The sequence below is a fragment of the Sapajus apella genome, unplaced genomic scaffold (genome assembly GCF_009761245.1).
Source record: "Sapajus apella isolate SASKATOON/1434 unplaced genomic scaffold, GSC_monkey_1.0 scaffold122, whole genome shotgun sequence".
Taxonomy (NCBI): domain Eukaryota; kingdom Metazoa; phylum Chordata; class Mammalia; order Primates; family Cebidae; genus Sapajus; species Sapajus apella.
This window is the reverse complement of record NW_022437062.1, coordinates 2,213,594-2,237,980: the sequence shown is the minus strand read 5'-3', so window position 1 is coordinate 2,237,980 and position 24,387 is coordinate 2,213,594. Positions and strand designations below refer to the sequence as shown.

Sequence of the window (24,387 nt, the reverse complement as noted above, 5' to 3'; positions counted from 1 at the left end):
GGAATCCTGAAACCCTCATGGACAGTTTTTCACTCTGCAGAATGTAGAATTAATTATATAAGGAATTCTATTAGCTGGATACTGGTTTTGTGTTTGCACTGACAGGCTTCCAGACACACAGTGCAAACCTTGATGATTTTGGGAAAAGCCAGAAAGGCATTCCTCCTCCTCTAATATACTGAATGATAATGTTGATTGATATTAATGTAACCTTGCTTCCCTGTCTTTAAAATGGCTTAGTTACCTATAAGTGGTAAGAAAATACTGTCATAGGATAGTAGGGCTCGGCGTGGTGGCTCACGCCTATAATCCCAGCGCTTTGGGAGGCTGAGGTGGGCAGATCACCTGAGGTCAGGAGTTTGAGACCAGCCTGACCAATATGGAGAAACCCCGTCTCTACTAAAAAGGCAAAATTAGCCAGGTATGGTGGTACATGCCTGTGATTCCAGCTACTCGAGAGGCTGAAGGAGGAGAATGGCTTGAACCTGGGAGGCAGAGGTTGTGGTGAGCCAAGATTGCGCCATTGCACTCCAGCCTGGGTAACAAGAGCGAAACTCTGTCTCAAAAAAAGAACTTAAATTAAAAAAAGAAAAAGAAAGGAAACTACTGTCGTAGGACAGAGTTTCTTACCATTTACAGGTTATTACCAATTAAAGGTAACCTCTTGAGACAGCGCTGTGAGTTGTGTCCTCGAGTCTAAACAAAAAGAAGTATATCAGTGATTGAACCTACAGAATTGAGTGTCTCGACAGTTGCCTGTTGGCTCTTCTTCCTTCTGCTGTTCCCATTTCCTACTTTCCTTTTTTTTCTTTTTTTTAAAGATGGGGTCTCACTCTGTTGCCCAGGCTGTTATGCCGTGGCTCCATATTGGCTCACTACAACCTCTACCTCCTGGGTTCAAGTGATTCTCCTGCCTTAGCCTCCCGAGTAGCTGGGATTGCAGGCACCTTCCATCATGCCTGGCTAATTTTTGTATTTTTAGTAGAGACAGGGTTTCACCATGTTGAGGCCAGGCTGGTCTCGAATTCCTAACCTCATACCTCTGCCTTCCAAAGTGCTGGGATTACAGGCATAAGCCACTATGCCCAGCCCTACTTTTTCCTGTTTTTAATGTCATTGTTCCCTTCTCTCAAAGCTTGTCATCATGTTTCCAAACTCTTGTTCTTCTTTTCTTGGTAAACTTTACTTTGTCTTTTCCATTGTCTCTATTAGGTACCTGATAATTAGGATATTGTGAACCTAACATTAAAAAGCAGCTCCTGTTGTCATAATTGTAAACATTTTATAGATTCTATTGCCCTATATTATATTCAGCCATGCATTTGCTGCTACTATCGCTTTCACTGTTCTACTATGTATAAAAGATCAGCACATTTCCTCATGTGTCAGAAAAGATTCTCCTCATTTATATTAGGAAGTAGGTGTTTTCTATGGTGAGCCACAATACACTCACCTTTCTCTTGTTGTTGCTGTAGAACTAAAATCACTAACTTCTCTTAGGTAACCATGATCCCAAACCATAACCCTGATGAACATGTTAAAGAGACCTCTAGGGAAGGAGGATTTAGGCACGTTCATTTTAGTTCCATCTAGAAAAGGAGTGGTAGAACAGTAAAGCTGACCAGTAGATACTGTGGTTTTTCTCCGTGAGCCTAGTAAACAGTGCTTTGGGCACTGGCACCAGCACTCTGAAGTGCCACCTGTGTGGTGATAGGGAGCCCTGTAAAGCCTGTGCTACTTGTGTAATATGAAGCAAGCCCCCCCTCCCCCCGGGGTTGTGAGAAAGCTGGAATCAATCCATCCTTTCTTCCTTCCCTCCCTCCGTTTCTCCCCTCTCTTTTTGTTTTCAAGACTGCTTGGAGTCAGCCTGATGTGAATCTTCAGAAACTTGAGTTCACACGCTCATGGTTTGGCTCCACTTCTCTAAGATAGTGTGACAAAAAGGAAAATGAAAAGGAAGGTACCTGTTCCAGCTCTTGGTAGGTAGGCAGTCTGAGGTGACGGAGCTCCTCCTTTGATTTTATGAGGGAGTCTTTATTCTCCCACTTGACAAAAGCCCGTTTTCTGACCAAGACTGGGCTAGGACATGGAGAGGTGGGACTGGGAAGCACATAAAGAGTATCCTGGGCTGTCTTCCTTGGGGAAGACAGCACAAAGGGACCTGAAGAGCCCTCACTGCCAATCCAAGGCCGTGATTCGGTCTGGGTGGCCTTGTGGGCAACAGTCCTCTTTAGCCGAAGAGAAATCTTCTGTGAGGACACTCCCATCAGCATGATGGTCCGATCCTTACTTTCCTCGCCATGTTCCACAGCCTCCCCATTAGGGAATGTAAAAGGTCCTTCCTCAGGTGCTGTAGGAAAATACAGGACATTCTAGCTCAGGAAAGCAGAGACTCAAGACTGACCCATTCGTTTCAATGAGACCTTTCTTATTGTTACAGGCGTTCCATATGTTGAAAGAGGACCCATTTTCAGGCACTCAGTTTAGATGGTAAATGAGGGCTGAAATCGGGGGCTTTGCTGGCCAAGACATGGCCACTGGTGTCAAGCTACATCCACCCTGAGAAAGAGCATCTTCTGTTTGCACAAAAGTTGCCTAGAGGGTTTCTGTTTTTGGAGGTAAGTTGAAGCCCCTGCCTCAGTGCTATAGTTTCATAAATTAAAGAGAACAAGAATAATATATAGACAGAAATGCTCCATAAATAGTCCCTTGGACCCTGAAATTTGGGAGCTGTCAGCATTCATGTCTCAGTCCTAATACAGGCACCTTCAAGCAAATGATAAGAACTCTCTGGGGACCCATTTGTACAGTGGGCACAGCTTAACCATTAGAAAGAAATGTGCGTTAAAATGAATTGCCCTTGTTTGATACTGATAGGAAAAAGGTAAGTTATTCTGGTTTTCTTCTGCATCTAAGACCCACCCACTACCCAGGACCCAGCCAATAATTTCAACCATAAGGAGTAACTTCCTGGAAAAGTAGAGTAAGAGCAGATGTATTTAAGATGGGTAACAGAGAGGCTTTAAGATAAACGGCATCATCTAAGTTTGCTTTTTGGAAAGACTCAGCGGTGATTAAAACATTGGATAGTCTGACCTTGAAGACATTGGATTAGTATAGTCAAGATGGCTTTAAAAAACAAAAAAGTTTTCTAATTAGTATTTGACCAGAATCAACCAGTTGTAAAACTAGAAATTTTACAAAGTTCCTAGTTTAATTCTTGCCGAAGAGAACATAATTTAAATTAACATTTAATATTTATCCAAGAAAGCTCAAAATTGTAATTACATAGTTATTTAAATGTTCAAATATTTAAATTGTTATGGTCACCCTAAAATAATTACACTGTCTTTTTTGGAGGAGTATTATGGGTGATTTTTTATATCTCCATTTTCCAACTTTTCTGTAATACAGTTATATATTCTTTTTACCAACCTAAATTGCCAAATTATGAATATAATCCCTTCTATGATTTAGGTTGAATTCCTAGACATACAGGGAGCATAGGCACTATACACTTTGGGGAACAAAAGGCAGAAAGCAAATAACAAAATAGAGCAAAAGGCAGAAAGTAGATAAGAAATGTGGGTACTGTACACTTTGGGGAGCTAAAGGCAGAAAGCAAATAAGAACAAAAAGCAACAGAAAGCCCTTAACATTGCAGGAAGAGTCCGAGACCACACTGGTATAGAAATTGGGAGAGGTATAAGTTTCACGAAAGTGAAAGTTGATGAAATTGAGAAAGACAATAATGGGCTAAATCACTGCAAATTTTGATTTGATAAGCAGATACCATCCGAAATAATAATGAGGTGGAAACAACTAGAATGGATGATACCCAATCATCATTTCTGCCTAGGCAGAAATAGACCTTGACGTCTAGCAACTTAATAGTTTTCTAAAAGGAAAAAGTCAAATAGGCCTTGACTTTTAGCAACTTTATAGTAACACAGTAATTATCATTTTGTTGCCCATGATACATATGTGTTTATCCTACTTACTGGTCTACTTCCTGAAAAGTGCTTGTCTTACCAGTGTGGGGCAGGGTATGGAGAAAGAGGAGAGATGGCCTGGAGAGGAAAAGTCTCTTAACGGCAGACCCTTCAGGGATTACCGTTTGAGGCTTGAAATTCAGGCTGCTCTCTGCTACCTTTTCCACTTGAAAATCTGCATTTTATGTGACAGAATTGTAGTGCCCTAAGGTTATGTGTAACTGAAAATACAGAGTTCATGATGAAATATGGGGGTACAGGCCTATTTTTCACAATGGTGCTTGTGATTTCTATTAAAAGTTGAACATCAAATCCTTAGTTGATTAGCATCTTCTTTCTTAGAAAAGACTGTAAGAGGATTTTTCCCCCTAAGTACAAAACACTCCAAAGGTTTCAAGTCAGCCTGTGTTTAGATAGATAGTATGGGGAAGGATTTAGGAACACAGCAGAAAATTTGTACTTGGCTGATGTGATAAACTGGAATATGCATTTCTTGCATGGACGTAAGCACTTAAGCTTTGATCTAATTGATCAGTAAATGCATATTGATATTTACCAATGAACATTAGAAGTGCTTTAAATGCAGAATATATACTATGTGGAGTTCAAGTTTTCTCTAGGCATTTATTGCAACTATAGAGGCCTTACCACTTTAGGGAGCTTATTTCAAAAGAGTCATGATATTAGCATATGGTACATGTGTTAGGCCTGATTTTAAGTGCTTTATATAAATAAACTCATTTATTACTTCCCTTTTGGGTTCTAATTATAAGTCAGTCACATGACTTCTTATATAAAACTGGCACTAACCTAATAAGCATTGGATTTTTGCCCAATACCTATATGTTCTTTAGTTAGTCAAGGTGATGAGTGTTTTGACATGCTGGCTAACCAGCTGGCCCAGAGAGCAGGGCCTAGTGTAGCACTATGAAGCCTTGTGCCCCCAACCCTCCCCAGCAAACCCTTCATGTCACTCTTTTCTAAGTAGCTCATTTTATCATATAGACAGACACCTGTCATTTAAGACTCTCTAGAGTGTCTTGTTTTTCTACTTTGTCTCTTACCCAAACCTTCATTTCTGCCGTAACACCTTTTTCACCCATTATGTCAACAGCACTAAAGCTGTTCTGCCCTTTGCCTTTTGCTCCGACCGTACATCCTATCTGGAATGTGCTCCGCCTCCTCTCTTAACTGAATTCTACCCTTCCTTCAAAACTTAGCTGAGATTCCACCTTCTCCATAAGGTCCCAACAGCCCCAGCAGAGTGATCTCTGTTATGTCCTCCTGTCATTTGGTGTCTCTGCAACCTGTTTGGCTCTTAGCATATATTCTTGCATTGTTTCTAAACTGCTCTATAGTTGTATATTATCTTTCCCCCGAACTAGAACTACTCCGTGAAGACAGAGGTAGTCTATTCTGCTTCTTTTCTCTTTAGACCTGGAGCATCCCAAACATATTTAGTTTAAAATCATTTCCTTATTGTACTGCTGTTTGCATTTTAATATAAGTGAATTTGCTAGTTTATTTTTTGAATGTTGAATGTGTTGGCTTAGTCCTAGGATTTTCTTTGTATGATTTGGAATTTTAATCTGCAAGCTCCCCTTGGGTAGGAGTTTTGCTCTCCCTCTTCCTTTCTACATTTAGCCCTCTGTTTCTAGAATTTTGACAAATATCTCCCACCTGGCCCCTCAAGGTCCCCCAGACAAGAACCTGGTCTTAAATTAATGGCTTGGGGCTCCTGTCCTGGAGAAAAATTGGGATATCACAGTCACTCAGCTAGTAGAAGAATGCCTATGGCTAAGTCTGCTTCTTGCTGGTAAGTGATAGTCACAGGTTTTTTTTTTTGGTTTTTTTTTTTTTTTTTTTTTAGCCTTCCTTCTCAATTTTAGGCAGTAAGTCTGGTTCTGGTCACCTTTCCTGCATAGACCACCGTGGTCTCTGTTACTATGCAGAAATCTAATTCGCAGCTGCCTCTACCTGCTTCCTACACATGCAGCCAAGCAGACCAGTAGCTTTTTCTACTCTTTGCATTGTGTTTCTTCTAGTACATATCTGACCTGTGATATTTTTGTCTTTGTTTTTGAATGCACTATGCCTTTTAATATTATTTACATACTATATATGTTAATTTACGTTATATACACACACATACATACCCATGTACATACATATTCTCCCTATCACTGTTTTGGGTTTGGAGCCGGGGATGGGGTGGGGATACTTCAGTGTTAACTTGAGGCACTATGTTGGCCTGAAGTCAGCATCTATGCTTGGTGTAGGTGCTCAATAAGTACCTGCTGGTTTTTATGCCTAACTGGACTCTGCTATTCTCACACCTTCTTAAGTCTGAGACATAGGCATGGAGCTAAAATCCAAAGCTGTGGGAGGGTTCAGCCCTGGCCTAGCTGTTCAGGTTAAATTGAAACTCAAACATAGAGTCATGAAGTCATCTTTCCTCCTCTAAAACTTTTCCCTTCCTACTTTACTTTCCAAGATGAATGTTCCCAGTGCCTACTTACCATGGAGCAGATCTTTGGCTCCCAGTGAGCAAAGGTTGGACAAGGGCCCCACGGAGGTGGTGTTCTCTGTGGGAGCTACTGGGTTCTTGGCCCGCTTCTTGCACTCAAACACAACTAGATCTTTGCACTGTTTGTGGCAGTTCATCCCGCAGTCTGTGGATAAGACATCCTGGGTCAAGAAATCTTTCTTTCACTTTCTCTCTTCCCCAGTGTGTCTTACAACCAAATTCATGCAGTGCTCTCTTGTGACACCTGTCTGTTCTATCTTCTGGAGCTAAGACACTTAACATTCCTAATGAACCTAGCATTCTTCTCACTTGGTGAAGCCCAGAGCTCACACTCTAGATGTAGCCCTTATCGGTGAGTCTCAGCATCAGAAGCAGCATCCTGATATCTTGGAGGGAAGACATGGTGTCCTGGTATCCCACACATTCTGCCTACTCTAGTGAAACCCTCCAGAAATGATCGGCTGTTAGGTCTTATTTTCTTCCTTGCAGTAAAGGGTCGCCTCTCTTACACTCCTGAATCTTCCTAGTCACAAGGAAGGACAGTTATGTCCTGAGGTCTCTACTGATAAAGGAAGGCTGACAAGGGCCTTAAGTAATCATTTATCTTCTGTTCCAGAAGTGATTCTGTCCTTTTCACTGGGGACCTACCCTTCATGACTATATGAGATCACCATCTCCTACCAGCCATCCCTGTTTCTAGGCCAACGAAGACAGAAAGAGGATTTTATAAAGGGAAACTGGCTAACTTCCTAACCAGACATTGTTTTTGGTGTGGTGGTCATTCACAAGGGGCGTTCTAGGGAAACCACTTTGGGGATGAGACTCTGAACTCTGCCGAGAAGCTGTGGACTAACTGGACAACTACTATGGGTAAAAAATGTTTTAGAGGAGGGACTCCAAGACCAGGTGATATGGTTTAGTTCTGTGTCCCCATCCAAACCTCACCTTGAATTGTAGTGCCCATAATCCCCACATGTCATAGGAGGGACCAGATAGGAGGTAATTGAATCATGGGGGCTGTTACCCTCTTGCTGTTCTCATGATAGTGAGTGCTCATGAGATCTGATGGCTTCATAGGGGGCTTTTCCCCCTTTTGCTCGGCACTTCTCCTTCCTGCCACCATGTGAAGAAGGATGTGTTTGCTTTCCCTTCTGCCATGATTGTAAGCTTCTTGAGGCCTCCCCAGCCCTGTGGAACTGTGAGTCAATTAAACATCTTCTTTCCTTTATAAATTACCCAGTCAGGCAGTTATCTATAGCAGTGTGAGAATGGACTGATACACCAGAAAAAACAGTCAACAATGCTGAGTCTTACCTTTACATCGATATCCTTGTTTGATCACTCCCCAGAGCTACAAAACAAGAGACAGAATGTACCACATGTCATTTATTATCTGATATGAGGGCACAAAGTGACATGCCTTATTTTCCTTCATTCTACTTTCTAGCTCAGGTGGGATGAAAACCTTATTTATCTCTCATGTCTTGTCCCTTCTGACCTTAACTAAACATGAGAAAAGTTTATGCTGATCAAAGTTTCTCAAGATGCAGAAGATACAGCTTTTTTTTTTTTTTTTTTAAATTGCCTTGCTCTGTCGTGCCCAGGCTGGAATGCAGTGGTGCAATCTTGGCTCACTGCATCCTCCACCTCCTGGGTTCAAGCAGTTCTCCCATCTCAGCCTTCCAAGTAGCTGGGACTACCAGCCATGTGCCACCACACCTGGCTAATGTTTTTTGTATTTTTAGTAGAGATGGGTTTTTGCCATATTAGGCAACCTGGTCTCGAACTCTGAGTCTCAAGTGATCTGCCCGCCTCAGCCTCCCAAAGTGCTGGGATTACAGGCATGAGCCACCACGCCTAGCCCTCACTAGCAGCTTTATGACCCAGACATTCTCCAGGAACTGATGAATCATAGGGCAAACAGGTTCCTCAGGACTCCAAACTGAGAAGGATACAGAGCCTTGCATCAGGAACCCGGGTTTAGGGGGAAACTATTGGTCAGGGGCGGAACAGAGGAGGGGCACAGCCCAGGTTATCTCCTAAAGATAGAAGGTATCTCATATGTCTTTGAATTTAACACATTAAAAGTATATCCCTAATTTAGCATTTCTGTACCATTTATCTAAGGCCTCATACATGGAAAAGAAAAATCAGGAAGAAATGAGAGACAGTGAGTGCAGGTAAAAACCACACACTTGAGCCCTAGGTGATTCTAGGAGTCTGTTTGGGCTCTAAGCTGGGATGGGTTTATAAGGACTGTGTCTTAGTTAAACTGCCCCATACCCTTCCCCAAATTCAACCCTGAAGCACCCTACGAACAACTTACAAATCCAGCACAGTTGTCGCAAAACGTGGGCTTCAGGTAGGTGGTCTCTTGGAAGTTGTGAGGAAAGCCCAGGCCTAGCTTGGAGTAGATTGAACTGGCTCGCATGAAGTAGGCTGTGATCTCGTCCCTGCTGATGAGGCCTTCCCTGCCAGCAAATGACCAAGGCAAGGATGTGAGTTTAAGGGGCATGGGGCAAGGGTGGCTTCTAGCCTTAGAAACTCACCTTTCTTTTTATCTTCAGTGGTAATATGGTATGTGCTACCTCATGATGACTTCCATGAGCCCTACTCTTAACAAGGATACAAGATGGCATATAATAAGTAGGTGAGGCAGCGTTACTCATTTCCACAGTTGTTCTTCAGCCAAACTAGGTTTTCCTAACTAACTTGACCACTATCTACAAGACTTGCAAAAGAAACAATGTAAAATGTACACATATATTGGGAGAGAAATGTCTTATGCTACAGTTTCTGACTTAAAACAGCACCCAACTGGAATCCACTAACCATACAATTGGTTTCCTATAGAGAACCAAGATAGTATTTAACCTTGCGAAAAGTAAATATGCAAATATTATTAAGTATTAGTTGTTTCCCAGAATCTGTAATGATAAAGCAAGAAGGTGGGCTAACCTTTTTCTTATTTAGAGTTGGCTGTTTCTAAAGTGGCAGATTTATGGAATATTCAATTCAGATTTTTTTTTTTTTTTTTTTGAGACAGGTTTCGCTCTTGTGGCCCAGGCTGGGGCACAGTGGTATGATCTCAGCTCACTGCAACCCTCCACCTCCTGGGTTCTAACAATTCTCCTGTCTCAGCTTCCCAAGTAGCTGGGATTATAGGCATCCACCACTATACCCAGCTAATTTTTGTATTTTTAGTAGAGACACGGTTTCATCATGTTGACCAGGCTGGTCTCAAACTCCTGAGCTCAGGCGACCCACCCATCTCAGCCTCCCAAAGTGCTGGGATTACAGGCGTGAGCCACCATGCCCAGCCCTGAATAAAAGCATGCATATTTCATGGTCGGTTCTTTATGTGATCACAGCAGCAACACCTTTGAATTTTCAAATTCTTCTAGTGACATATCCATAAACCTGTTCTCACCAGTGGGCTCATAACCACATATTCCTGTATACAAACCCTCACCTGTCTTTGTCCATCACACAGAAGGAAAATGGAAAACTCGCAGCAATCTTTTCAAATTCTTCCTGAGAAATGTATCCATCCTGGTCATGATCATAGTTCTTGAAGACAGACTGTGAAAAAGGAGTGTTTTGGGTGATTACTAAAGAGAAACCGGTCTTCTCTGCCTTTAGTAAAATGACAAAGAGCTGGGGCCTTTGGATAAAAGCCATTTAACAGCCTGAATGAGAGGAATAGGGAAACCTGCTTTCGCTGAGGCAAAGATGTGGCCGGTCACATCTTAGGCCTTTGCTGGTACCAGCTTTTGGAGGGTATCCAGGTCCTTTCAGTCATTAGCACATCAATTATACCATCACATCGGCTACTTCTAGTTCACTGCACAGAGGGATGTTCCCCCTTCACTCTTGCCCTTTTTTCATCACTCAGCTCCAGTTTCCCCTTCTTTGAGAAACTTCTGTAAACAGCCCAGTTGGAAGTACACTGTCCCAACTCTTAACCTTCTGTTTCTCACTGCTCTGCTCTTAGTTTTCTGTTGTTTACATGGGAGTTGCCCACAAGGAAAATGCAGACATATGAGAATATATACCCGTTCCTCAGCAATTAGCACAGAGAACTGAATCAAGCAGTACAAACTTTTTCAGTTTTAGGTTTACCTTATTACCCTTACTATAGTCAAATATATCCCAATACTTCTCTGCTCCTAAATCAAATGACAACCTTTAAACATGCTCTTCTGCTAGGTCTTTTAAGAGGCACAACTGCCTTCATATGAGGCCAAAGTGTGTTGTCAAAATAACTTTTGAATTGTTCTAAAGCCACAGTAAGAGAAGTAAGTGCTTCCTTTCAAGTGTCTTACCTTTACATTTCCATCATTATGCTCTCCTCTCCCTTTACCCCACGTACAAAACTGAGCCAGGCAGTGCCTTGCTTTTGCATGCTGAAACACAGCTGTACTTACATCTACCATCCTCTGGACGTGTTTGCTAATGGTCTTTGGATCAGGTTTGGGAGATACTCCAGAAGCCCAGTCCACTACTACTGGTGGCTTTGAAGGTGTTAGTGGCTAAAATGAAATATTCAGAAAAATCCTCATGACTACATTCCAACATTATATACCTCTCTTTCTTTACCCACTACTTGACAGTTACATTTATGGACAATTTTCAATTATGTTCAGTGGTAAGGAGCAGAAAACCCACAGGCAATTGAAATCACTACTAATAATTTTGGCTAACAAGGTATTGTGCTTCATGGTTTCTAAAGTGCTCTTCACATACATTATCGGCAACTACAGATAATTTGAAATTCTCAATCTGCCTGAGTTGCAATTCGCTCTCCATTAAACCTTTTGTCAGAGCTATCAACAAAGAGTAAAGTGGATCATTTATGTTTCCTCTCTATTCTCTAGTCACTGTAGTAGAAATGTGAATAAGGAAATGCAGAGCTAAAAGGCAGGAAGACACAGAAAAATAATCTGAAGCCTGGACAAGCACTTTTCTAAATACAGTCATGCATCACTTAATGACTGGATTATGTTCTGAGAAATGTGTCATTAGGTGATTTTGTCATTGTGTGAGCACCACAGTGTGTACTTACAGAAACCTAGGTGGTGTAGCCTGCTATCCACCTAGGCTAGATGGTATAACGTGCTGCTCCTAGGCCACAAACCTGTACAGCAGGTACTCAATACTGTACTCAATACTGTAGGCAATTGTAATAATGGTATTTGTTTATCTTAGCATATAAAAGGTAAAAATGTGGTATAGAATTTTTTTTAGATGGTATACTTGTATAGGACACTTAACCACGAATAGAGCTTACAAGATTAGAAATTACTCTGGCGAGTCATTAGTGGTGAGTAGATGTGAAAGCCTAACATTACTGTATATTCCTATACACTTTATATACACTGTACGCTTAGGCCATACTAAGTTTATTAAATTCTTTTCTTCAGTGATAAATTACCTTAGTTTACTGTAAAAGCTTTTAATTTTTTTTAGCTTTTAATTTTTTTTTAACTTTTACTCTTGTAATAACACTTGGTTTAAAACACACATTGCATAGCTGTACAAGTTATTTTCTTTCTTAACTTTTTTTTTTTTTTTTGAGACAGAGTCTCGCTCTATCACCAGGCTGGAGTGCAGTGGCGTGATCCCGGCTCACTGCAACTTCCATTTTCCGGTTTCAAGCAATTCTCCTGCCTCAGCCTCCCAAGTAGCTGGGACTACAGGAACGCACCACCATGCCCAGCTAATTTTTTGTACTTTTAGCATAGACGGGGTTTTGCCATGTTGGCCAGGATGGTCTCAATCTCTTGACCTCGTGATCCACCCGCCTCGGCCTCCCAAAGTGCTGGGATTACAGGCATGAGCCACCGCACCCGGCCTATTTTCTTTCTTTATAGCCATATTCTATAAACCTTTTTCTATTTTAAAAATGTTTAATTTTTAGAAAACTTTTTTGGTTATAAACTAAGGTACAAGCAATTACATACATTAGCCTAGGCCTCTACAGAGTCAAGATCATCAATATCACTGTCTTCCACTCCACATCTTGTCCCATTGAAAGGTCTTTAGGGGAAATAACAGGCATAGAGCTGTCACTTTCTGAAGGACTTGCCTGAGGCTATTTCACAGTTAACTTTCTTAAGTAGAAGGAATGCACTCTAAAATAATGATGAAAAGTATTGTAAAGTAAGTGCATAAGCCAGTCATTTATTATCAAGTATTACGTACTATACATAATTGTATGACCTAGACTTTTTACAGCTCAGGTTTGTTTACACCACTGTAATCACAGACATAGTGAGTAATGTGTTTCACTACAATGTTACAATGTAATATTGTAACCTTTTTTCTACTTAGGAGAAAAAAAAAATGTGTAATTGTTCTGTCACTAGGCAACAGTAATTTTTCTACTCCATTATGATCTTAAAAGGGACCACTGTCATATTTTGGTCTATCACTGACCAAAATGTCATTATGCAGTGCATGACTGTATTTGAAACTCAGCCCAAATTAAAATCTTTCAAAAGCAGAAGGTACCCTTTCCATTGAAATGCCTCTAACACCTGAAAATGGAATCTACCAAACATTTTCAGTGGACGTCTTTCATTACAATTGAAAGCTGGAAAATTGATCTTTCTGTGGGAGAGACAGGGCAGATAACCTGTGAAGTTCCTACGGCAGGCAGGGCCAGGACTGTACTACTGTGAGGACTTCTCAGCATAAGAGGTCAAAATACTCAGCAAACTGTTCTTTTCACCCAGAACATTACAGGAAAATGGGGCCTTTGTATCTACCAACCTGGAAATCTTCAAAACTTTAGCTTCTGATTAATATGCGTATTACTCTCATTATCAATGAATCATAGAAAAGAAATTTACGTGGGGACACTTCTTAATGGGAGGGCGATGTCATTCTGGAGCACAATACTATCTTCCTTCTCTACTTTGTAAACCACTGACTGATTCCACCACACCTGACACTCTGATGGCATAGTTATTCACTGGTCACACATTAGGCTTACCCCTTCAACTAGATCATAGCTTTTTAATGGACAGGAACTATTCCTCACACATATGTTGAAAAGCTTTCTCTGTTCCTAGCATAAGGATGAGCACTTAAGAAAAGGAGTATACTTAAACAGAACCAAAAGTCTGTTCCTGAAGATGAATGAACTTGAGGAGAAACTTGTAAAGCACCTGTTACATGTGGAGTCTTAACATGAAAAACTCACTGGAGCTCTGTGGTTCCTTGGTTCCCGGGCATAGGAAAGCTCATAGATTTCATCCTCAGTGTAGTAAAGATCCAGGGATAACTGCAGATCAAAGCAGAACAGGGTTCATTGCTAAGATGCTGTTTGCCTCTCCCAGGGCTGATGTTTCTTTCTTTCTTTCTTGGTTCTCCTTGCCAGTAGTTTACTCTTCTAGGATCTAAGAAGTTTGTTTTTAAAATTCACAAAACAGTTATAACAGTCACTATTACAATAGGGCAAGCATTAATTCCTTCTCATTAAAATGTTTTTAAATTTTGGACATATCTTAGGATGCCCTCTTTTTAACTATGATTTAAATCTAAGCCTCTATATAGAGCTTAGGCTAAAGGCTTTGTTTGGACAGATCACCAGTACATCAATTGTTCTCTCTCAAAGCAGACAGATGATCTGGTAGGATGATGTGTATGGTCTGAGACTATTAAATTTTGAGTCCAGCAATAAAATCCAGTTTAAATGGTAAGACATATTAATTGTTATTAAGAGTTAATGAGGCTGGGTGTACAGTGACTCATACCTATATTCCCAGCATTTTGGGAGGCCAAAGCAGGTAGACTGCTTGAGCTCATGAGTTTGAGACCACTCTAGGCAACATGGCAAAACCCTGTCTTTACAAAAAATACAAAAATTAGCCAGGCATGGTGGCACACGCCTATGGTCCCAGCTACTCAGGAGGCTGAGGTGGGAAGATGGCTTGGTCCTGGAAGGCAGAGGGTGCAGTGAGCTGAGATTGCACCACTGCACTTCAGGCTAGGTGTCAGAGCCAGACCTTGTCTAAAAATAAATAAATAAATAAATAAAATAAGGTTCATGAGTTTCATATATCTTAGAACTATAAACTTTTAGGAGAGAAGTCTTAAAAGTCTTAGGAATAATCTTAAGTGTATGCATAGGCTTCAAGGAGTTCAGAACTCCTTGAAATTACATGCATATTTAAAAATATATGGCTTGTGTACATTATTCTGGGAAGAAGGTTCACAGCTTTCATCACACGATTTATAATGTTAAGATTCAGTGCATCTTTTTACAAATGATGATGTCTGAAGCACAGACCTTCCAAGGTCACCTGGCTGTTAAGTGAAAGGTCTAGGATCACAAACCAGCTGATGTGAAACCCAGGGCTCTATCAAAATCCTGCTGTGAGGCAGAAAGAAGTTATGATCATAATTCCACTCTCCAGAAACAGCAGGTTAAAAACTGTGTAACTTTAGAACTGGAAGAGAAGTTACAAGTCATCCCAGTGACTGATCCCTCTGAGGAGAGGAAACTTGGAGGATTATATGCCCATAGTCATAAGGCTGGTGAACTACAGAATCGCACGTCTGGAAGGGAGTTCATCTGATCTTACCCCACGCTCAAGATGCAAATCCTGGTCTCCAATACCACTGACAACTACCCTTTTCTTGAATATCTCCAAGAACAAAGATCCAAGCCACGAACCAAATAACCCTGGGTGTTTTTGTTTTTTTACTTACTGCCTGCCCTTTTTATGAGAGCACATTCTCTCCATCTGTTACCAAGTCTTGTATCCTGATTTGCCATCTGCTCCTCCCAGAGAGCTTAGGACTGCTTTAGTAGGGGTAGTGAAACAGTCCTTGAAGTCTGAAGGGTACCGCTTCTAGAGTCCCCCCACCTGGGTCTGAATCAAGGCTCTGCTACTTAATGTGTGGTCTCCTGGCAAGTTACATCTTTATGCCTTAGTATCCCTAGCTATCTGTTGGCAATAATAATAGTATCTGCCTCATAGAGCCTTTATGAGGATTAACAGCTAATATTTGGTCAGGTGTATAGAATGGCAATTGGCACACAGAAAGTGCTTAGTAATTGTTCTCCAGTGTGAGCCTCACCGTCAGCAAGTGTACCAAGTCCTTGTTGGCCTCCAAGGGTGGGGCCACTTCTTGTAGCTGGACTAATTCATTGATGTGATTGTACAGGGCCAGTAGCTTGTGGACATTCACTTTCCCATCCTCCAGATAGTCAGGCATGGCTTCGTACAGGGAGATGAGGTCTTTGAGATGCACACCAAGGATGGGGATCTTGAAGTCAGTGCACTCCCCATAGGCTCGCCGGTAATTGTCATAGTTTCTAGAGGAGGACAGCAGCTCAGTCATCTCACCAAGAACCTACGAAGCAAAACAAACCAATCACAGGTAACCGCTGGGCAATGTGTATTGTCTGTAATGACCTCCTTGCATATTTGCCTCCCCTGTCATGATCTCATCCCATCCAGAATTTGTTGAGCAGGGGGTAATTCATGTAAAAGGTACAGATTATGACTCCCCAGTTAAAACCTCAGCTATGTCAAATATCACAGAATATATTTACAAACACAAGATATGCTTTACTTGAATCTATTCCATAACTGAAACATTGTAAATGGGGGTTTTATCACTTTTATGTTAAAATTTCTTTCCTTTCAAAAATAAGGAGCTGATATAAAAACTAAAAAGTTCTAAGAGTATATAGTGAACAATAACGATTCCTCTAACTCCTGTCGACCCAAGCCATGTGATTCTTTTCCCTGATGTCTTCTGAATGCCTCCAGAGACACTGCATTGATTAGCAGTTGACATGCGACGTCAGGAAATGCTGACTACGTCACTGGCATGGGGAAAAGCATGCGTTTAAAGAGTAGAGCTTCAGTAGTCTATTGTGTGGTATTCTCTATGAGGTGCTTGGTGGGCCTTTCAAGATTCTCAAAATGGGCCTATGTATATCTAGAAAGCAAGTGATGGTCCATTCACAGACTAAAACCTTGAACTAAAAAGACTGAATAGACTAGATAATTCCGAGCAAAGGACAAGAAAGAGGACATTAGAGGTTACACCTTGCTTCATCCCTGAAGTGGGAATGGCTGCTCACCAGCACAAAAAGAGATCAGCCAGATCCGGTTTTTTTTCAATCACATGTCATTCAAGTCAGCAAGCAGTTCACGGAATCCATTCCCCATTAGTGATAACCAGCTTTCTCAGAAGCAAAGACATGAAGTGACTGTATGCCAATCATGTTATCATACAACATAAGGAGTCCTCTCATCCTTGCAGGGGATACAGTCCAAGACACCTAATTGATGCCTGAAACTGTGCGTAGTAACAACCCGACTGCTGTCAACTGGAACGTATTTCTGTTCATGTTTTCTATCCACAAATGTGCATGTTTTCAACCCACAAATTTTAATCTTAACTAAGCACTTATCATGCACTGTGGCCATAACTTTTGCAGTTTGAGGTGCAACAGAGAAACTAGAATGAACTTCTTTTTCACAATTTTGTAGCTGAAATTCCTTCTTACCTTAGATCTTAGCAACCTCAGCATATTATTTTTTTTCTTATTAAGAATTTAGAGGAAACACTTTAGGACTTCTCTTTGGCATACCCAAATTGCCAACATCATAGTCTTGCAATGTGGGGCCATTATTAAAGTAAGAGCTACTTGCACACAAGCACTGCAATACCATGATGGTCAATCTGATGACAGAAATGGCTACTTAGTGACTGATTCTAAGGAGTCCCAAAAGGATGGAGTGGCATGGCTTAAGATTTCATCATGCTACTCAGCACAACATGCATTTTAAAACATGTCTCATGCCTGTAATCCCAGCACTTTGGGAGGCCAAGAGGGGCAGATCACCTGAGGTCGGGAGCGCAAGACCAGCCTGGCTAACATGGTGGAATCCCATCTCTACTAAAAAGTACAAAATTAACTGGGTGTAGTGGCATGTGTCTGTAATCTCAGCTTCTTGGGAGGTTGAGGCAGGAGAATCGCTTGAACCTGGGAGGCGGAGGTTGCACTGGGCTGAGATCGCACCACTGCACTCTAACCTGGGTGACAGAGTAAGACTCCATCTCAAAAAATAAATAAAATAAAACTTATGAATTGTTTATTTCTGGGATTTTCCATTTAATTTTTTTTTTGGACTGCAGTTGACCTTGGATAACAAGCTACAGAAGACAAAACCTCAGATAAGGGGGGACTGCTATACCCCTTTTAGACACTGCCCAAGCTTTTAATAAAATTGTGGCCTAAAAAATACCATTTCTCCACAATGAATAACTTGGAATTCTTGGAGTCGGCCCTCTTCAAATCACTGAGACATGGCAAAAGAGCCTCCTCATAAACCTCTACCAATGGTGCAGGTGCCCTAGGTATGGAAGGGGCTCACAAAACAAGAGAGTAACACTAAAAATGATAGATTTTTATTCCCCTCAGAAGGTGAAAACAACTTGGGGACTTTTGCTTCAAGCCTGGACTTACTAATTCACTATGCAGACCACCCTGAGGGTCAAGTAGCTACTGACAGGAAGCATTGCCATGGGGGACCCCAGGCTTAAGAGGAGCAAGCTCTATCTTGTAAGCTAAATGACAGGAAGCCTTATTAATCCCTGTGACTGTTTCTCTCTGTCACCTCTGAGACGTGGGCAGTCTTTTCAACTGTTCCACGTGGTTTCAGCAGAACTGTTAAGGAATGAAAAGTGAATTAAAGATGATGCCCTTTTGATCAGACCATTGGGAAGTGGGGGGGCCTTTCTAGAGGCTCACTATTGTGATAACAGATAATAAAAGACTCCCCAAAAAGGAGCTGAACACCTGGGAAAAACAGATGGGGCAATGAGCTGAAGTATCTCTCCCTAAGAAGAGAGTTACTCTTCATGCCAATTTGGAAGAATCGGGTCTTGAGTATCGTAAGGTCCTCTTTACATGAGATGAAAGTGCTCAAAGACAAGTCATTATCTAGCCCATGCCATACATTTATATCCTCAGTATATCACAGTGGTTTTATATTTATAACAGCTCCAGCTGGGCTCAGTGGCTCATGCCTGTAATCCCAATACTTTAGAAGGCTGAGGTGGGAGGATCCCTTGAGGCCAAGAGTTGGAGACCAGCCTGGGCAACAGGAGACCCCCATCTCTACAAAAAATTTTAAAAACTAGCTGGGCTTGATGGTGCGCACCCGTAGTCCTAGCTACTTGGTAGGCTAAGGTCAGAGGATCTCTTGAGCTCAGGACTTTGAGTCTGCAGTGAGCTATGATCATGCCAGCCTGCGCTCCAGCCTGGGTGACAGAGCAAGACCCTGTTTCTATTTAAAAAAAAAAAAAAAAAAAAGGACCAAACAAGCAAAACAGCCCTATGTCATAAAAGATTAAAGTATATTTTATAAAATCTAGTAATGCAGGAAAATGCACGGGACATTTAAGAAAAATATTAATAAAACACTATATATTACAAAATGGTATGTGAAGTACTCATATCCAATTATCTGGTAAAATTCAACTATCATTCTCCAAGGGTTCTGGATAGCTAGGTTTTTAACATATCACTATATAACTATACTCAATGGGCAAACTGACCTATGGTCAACTGAACCACTATTCCTTTTGAAAACACATTTTAGAGCAAATCGCTGGAGTGGGGGAATCAGTGTTAAACTCTGAATATTCAGTGGCCTATGAACATGGGAAGAGGCACACATTGTTTCAACTGGTCCAGCAGGAATGTTTGCAGTGACACTGTCTTAGGCCAGACAAAATGGTTACTCTCAAAAATGTGACTTCCCCATCCTATGGGTTCCCTTAAGGTTTGCCTCCCTGCCACAGCCCAGTTGACAAGGGATGGTGTGGTTTGGAAATGTTCTCTGGGTTGCCCTCCAAGTAGAAAATGTTGGCATGCATTCTGACAATGCTGCTAAGGGCCCCAGAGAAGACAGTAGCACTGACCTTATTGATTTCATTTGGGACATGCGAACTTGTCTCCTTGAGCCTTGAGATTGAGCTGTGACACAGCCCGCCTATCACCGCCATCAGTGTATTGAAGTTCTGTAGTTGGTGGAGCTTCTGTGACACAGAAGACAGATGACAGCAGAGTCACTGTACATGTCAGTTACATGGAGAGCTTAGAGGCTGCCTCTCGTCTCTTTGCCGTGAGTCTCCCTTCCACTGCTTGAAGACTAGTTATGAGGCATTGCAATTTCTTGTCCATTTCTTCCCTTCAGCTTAATTCAAATTGGTGGATTCCAATACTAGGAGGCATTACATCTCTGTCCCTTTCTTGTGGCTGATCTGTGGACCACCCTCTAGATCAGTGCTTTCTTAGAATCACCTAAAGTATTTGTTTAACACAGTGGTTTCTGGACCAAACCCAGACATTCTGATTACCTGAATCTGAATCTGGGGTTAGGCTTGGAGAGCTATATTTTAATATACCATTAGTTAGCATCAGAGCAGATGATCCAAAGTCAGAGCTGTTGACTCTGAGAAACACTCGTCTAGACCATCCAGAGTTGGAGAAAGATATTATTAAGTATAATCTTTTATTTATTTTATTCCACCTTTACCAGACTTTTATTTTTGAGGGTAAGGACATCGTCTTATTTTCCTATGCAATGCCAGTACATATGTAGGACAGTAACTGGGACAGGGAAGCTAGAATCTCTGGGGAACTTCAAATATGGGTTCATAGTACCTGTTTTCCTCCTATAAAATGCTTCAGCTCTGCCCTTCAAACATTAAATGCAGCCATTCAGCATGGCATGGGCTCAAAGACCTAAGACAATCCAGGCTGGTCCAGCTCTGGCAGATCTTACAATTGCCCTTTCCTTTGCTATCTGGGCCAGACTCGGAAAAATAATGTAGGCTGGTAAGCATCTTTTGAAAAATGTAAAAGATCAAAACAGATCTACAACTGTACCCTAACCCCTGATATAGCCTATATGGCCCCCCTCCACATTTTCCTTGTAAGGAAGAATAGACAAGTCACCATATCAAGATCTAGTTGAAGGCACATAAACCACCCCACCCCCTGCCATGGTTCAGAAGGGAAAAAACCGCTCTAATTAATAGACTAAGCTGGAGGAAAAGTGGATAGAAAGTTGACCTCATAGCTCAAGCCAAAAGTCTTAAACTAGTTATTCACCTGAGCCACCTGGATGAACTTGATGAAGACTTCCGCTCGGAGCTGCGGGGTGGGGCGGCTAAGAACCATCAGTTGTACCCACTGGGAGATGCCATTGCACAGAGCAATAGATCGCTCCATCGTGGGGTTTTCTTTCACACAGCTGTTTACGAGGTAATTCTGATAATCAGAAAACTGCAGGAAAAGAAAACAAACAAACATCAGTACTGTACTCTGGTATTCCAGAAGATTTAAGGGGCAAGTCAGGTCTCAGTTGATGACTGGGAACTACAATGAGGCAGAGGAGCTCCTGGCCCTCTTCTGATCTTGGCCAAGAATGATGGGAGGGAAGTCTTTCTTCTTCTACCCACAGCGTGATCTCTACATTGAAAGTCATTAGGCATAAGTGGATGTGTAGACACATTACTTAATCCAAATACTGTATTTCAGTAGATCTTGTTACTGACTGTTCTAAATTCTAAAGAATACAGTACAGAATAAAGATCAGTTTTGCTGCTAAAGTTAAGGGAATAAAAGGTAATTCCCCTCACAAAAACAAATCTCTCTCTCCCCAGCTGCTTTCTTACCTTAAAAAATGTGATTGTAAAATCTGCCCTATCTAGGATGTAGAATTGTTATAAAGATCAAAGAAGAAAAAGTGTGGAAGCTTTAACTTTTTAAAGTCCTACATATATGTTAGGTGGTACTAATGGAGTAGTTATGAACCTCATGCCAATACAAGCCTGTTTGTATTTCATTCTTCTCACCAACTTGAGCAGAAGCAAATGGAGCACATGAAACTTGGTTAGCTGTATGTTTGCTGACATGGTTTCCCAACTTGACAATAGCATTGACTATGGCTGACAGTGAAACAGCATGTATAAAACTAAGACCATGTCCTTACCCTCAAAAATAAGAGTCTGGTAAAGGTGGAATAAAATAAATAAAAGATTACACTTAATATCTTTCTCCAACTCTGGATGGTCTAGACCAGTGTTTCTCAGAGTCAACAGCTCTGACTTTGGATCATCTGCTCTGATGCTAACTAATGGTATATTAAAATATAGCTCTCCAAGCCTAACCCCAGATTCAGATTCAGGTAATCAGAATGTCTGGGTTTGGTCCAGAAACCACTGTGTTAAACAAATACTTTAGGTGATTCTAAGAAAGCACTGATCTAGAGGGTGGTCCACAGATCAGCCACAAGAAAGGGAGAGAGATGCAATGCCTCCTGGTACTGGAATCCACCAGTCTATAAAAATCTAGTCTATGTGATGTTTGTAGCTATTGTGTCCCTGTCACAAAGAATCCCTCTGCTCAAATTGTATAATCAAGAGGGAGGCACAGTCTGTTCTTCTTCAACATTACTATGGAAGTCTTTGGTGCTGTTTCCCAATTATTTCCAACTTTTCCCTTCTGAACTCTTCCCTTTGAAAGAAGATGTGACCATATGACACAGATCACCCAGAAGAATGTTGAGTAGACATGATGTAATTTTGGAGGGAAACATGTAAGACCCAGTGAATGATCTGCCATGTTGCCTTCCCAATGCTGCAGAGATCATGGAAATTCCTGACAAGATGAAGCCTCCTGGATCTGGGTTCCTGGGGAACTCTGATCAGCCTCTGCTCACACTCACGCAGTGTGAGTGAAAAATAAACTTTTGCTTAGTTAAGCCACTGAGACTGTGCAGGAGGTGGGTGGATGGGGGGTTGCTACTACAGTACACCTTAGTCCTGCCTAAGTAGTAAATATACAGATGAGAATTCACAACCCAATAAAATAGTCACAAATTAAGCCACTTGATTGTGCTATGACTGCTGATGGGTGGAAAACCTATGAGTAGAACCAAAATTAAGACAGACATATAAAGCAAACATCTTAATGGTTCTAAAAGAAAGTAGTCACAACTCATTGAATGCATGTATTTTGAACACATTCATTCGATTAGTATATTCCAATGAATATATTTAATATACACCTCCCACTATAAATGTAACATTAAATCCACTTCTTTTTTTTTTTTAAAGAATTATCCCGGTAACATCCTCACTGCCCGCAAAGCTTTGTAATAAACAGAAAATATCAAATGTCTTTCAATTCACAGCAGAGATAAATTTCCCTCCAACCTCATGTTGAAGATAAAATTTGTGTTTGGTAAAACTGTTTAGCACTGTACAGGAAAAACAAACAAATAAAATTTCCTGAAATAGTCTTCTATGAAGGGACCATACCGTTCAAAATAAATGAAGGTTGAAACTGATGTTTTCACTTGCAAATAGAGCACTGCTCAACCCCTGGGGACACTGGCTGGGATTCCTTGTTCTGCACTGATTTTTCACTTCTGCCTCCACTGATGTGAGCACTGGCATCAAGCAGACATCCTGCAGGCCTGACCAAGCAGCCCTGCCAGTTTGACGCCTGCAGAGCTCAGATTTCCTGTGTGATAAATGGCTTTTTTCAGTGGCTGTTAGCTCTGACTGCTGTCCTGCCCCGGTGACTGGGCAGGTACTGCCAATGGGAACTCCCCAGGTGGAGCCTTTCAATGTGGGTCTGGGGTACTGAGGGGGACAGAGACTGGAGAGTTAATGCTTGGAAAAGTTATTTCCAAATGGAAGCTGGGAGTTTCCTGGCTGACTAGCCAAACAGCTGTGTGAAAACAGAAGGGATGTCAGCATTATGAATGAAAATGTGAAATAACCTTTGTGACCCGATTTGCAGGTCTCCTTCCAGACACAACTGAACTCAATAAATGGGTGCTGAGTGACCAAGAGAGGCATGTAGTCCTAGCCCCAGCTGTGACTGTGATCAGCTGTGCTGACCTTGTTTAAGTCAGCCCTCTGGGCCTCCATTCCCTCACCAGGAGAATACCAGTCATTTTAATAAATGACCCCAGAAACTAGGTGTTCTCTATTTTTAGCACAAAGGTGAAGACGGTATTTGCTGGTAGGGGTGGGGGCTAAGTGGAATAAGGGTTTCACTTCCCAGGAAACCATATTGGCCAGTGAGGGGCTGTTGACATCTGACATGTTGACCAGTGTTCTTGTATAGAACTAATATTCTTTGGGATCACATATGGAGTTTCAAGGACTGCAGTGAGGATAGGTTGCACCTGTGTATTCTTTCTGTCTCTGATAATCAACTGACATCTCTCTCCCTTTGCCTCTGCTCAGTTGCCCCAATCGTAAGGTTTGGGTCAGCACAGCTTACCTCTAGAATCATGGTGACTTCTGAGCCAGAACCACTTCAAGGATTTAGGTATGTTTTGGGCTAGGCCAGTAGAATCTACTTTACTTTGGGATTTCCCAGAGCCATTCAAAGCTTACCCTAGAATGAATTCAAACTCTGAGAGGACATATCCTCTCCACCGCCCCCACCTCCCCCTTTTTTTTGAGGAAAATTAAAAAAGAGTTTTTGAAGCCTAATGATTATCAGGGGTATGAGAAGTGTGTGTCTGTGTGTGCACGCGTGTGCGTGCATGTCGTGTCCCCACAGTATGGTAGCTTGAGTGAGTGGAGGGATGGTATGGGGTGTGGGCACGGAGGAAGGGTCATGGGAGAAGCACAGGAGGCACAACCAAAGGAATTCAGATGGTACTGATTTTCCAGACTCTCTGATGTCTGGCAGGAAAGCCTGCCAATACTGAGGAGGCCTCTAAGGTTATGAAGTGGATGGGCTGTTGAATTCTCATCTTATTTTCAGAACTATCCCAGGGGAAATTTTTCTCCTGCCCCTCG

At 41.7% G+C, this 24,387-nt stretch overlaps 1 protein-coding gene across 3 annotated transcripts in view; it reads right to left on the bottom strand.

Moving 5' to 3' along the window:
- Window positions 1-24,387, bottom strand: part of RASGRP1 (RAS guanyl releasing protein 1) — a 76,160-nt gene that overhangs the window by 4,233 nt on the left and 47,540 nt on the right. For 2 of the 3 annotated variants that reach the window (XM_032261201.1, XM_032261200.1), the window contains 10 exons: window positions 20,672-20,845; window positions 19,477-19,593; window positions 15,610-15,885; window positions 13,727-13,807; window positions 10,947-11,051; window positions 9,992-10,101; window positions 8,846-8,990; window positions 7,834-7,870; window positions 6,512-6,664; window positions 1,965-2,350 (listed from right to left, as the gene is read on the bottom strand). In XM_032261201.1, coding sequence (XP_032117092.1) covers window positions 1,965-2,350; window positions 6,512-6,664; window positions 7,834-7,870; window positions 8,846-8,990; window positions 9,992-10,101; window positions 10,947-11,051; window positions 13,727-13,807; window positions 15,610-15,885; window positions 19,477-19,593; window positions 20,672-20,845 — 1,584 coding nt within the window. The remainder of the gene's footprint in view (window positions 1-1,964; window positions 2,351-6,511; window positions 6,665-7,833; window positions 7,871-8,845; window positions 8,991-9,991; window positions 10,102-10,946; window positions 11,052-13,726; window positions 13,808-15,609; window positions 15,886-19,476; window positions 19,594-20,671; window positions 20,846-24,387) is intronic. The other variant, XM_032261202.1, reaches the window with a different exon arrangement.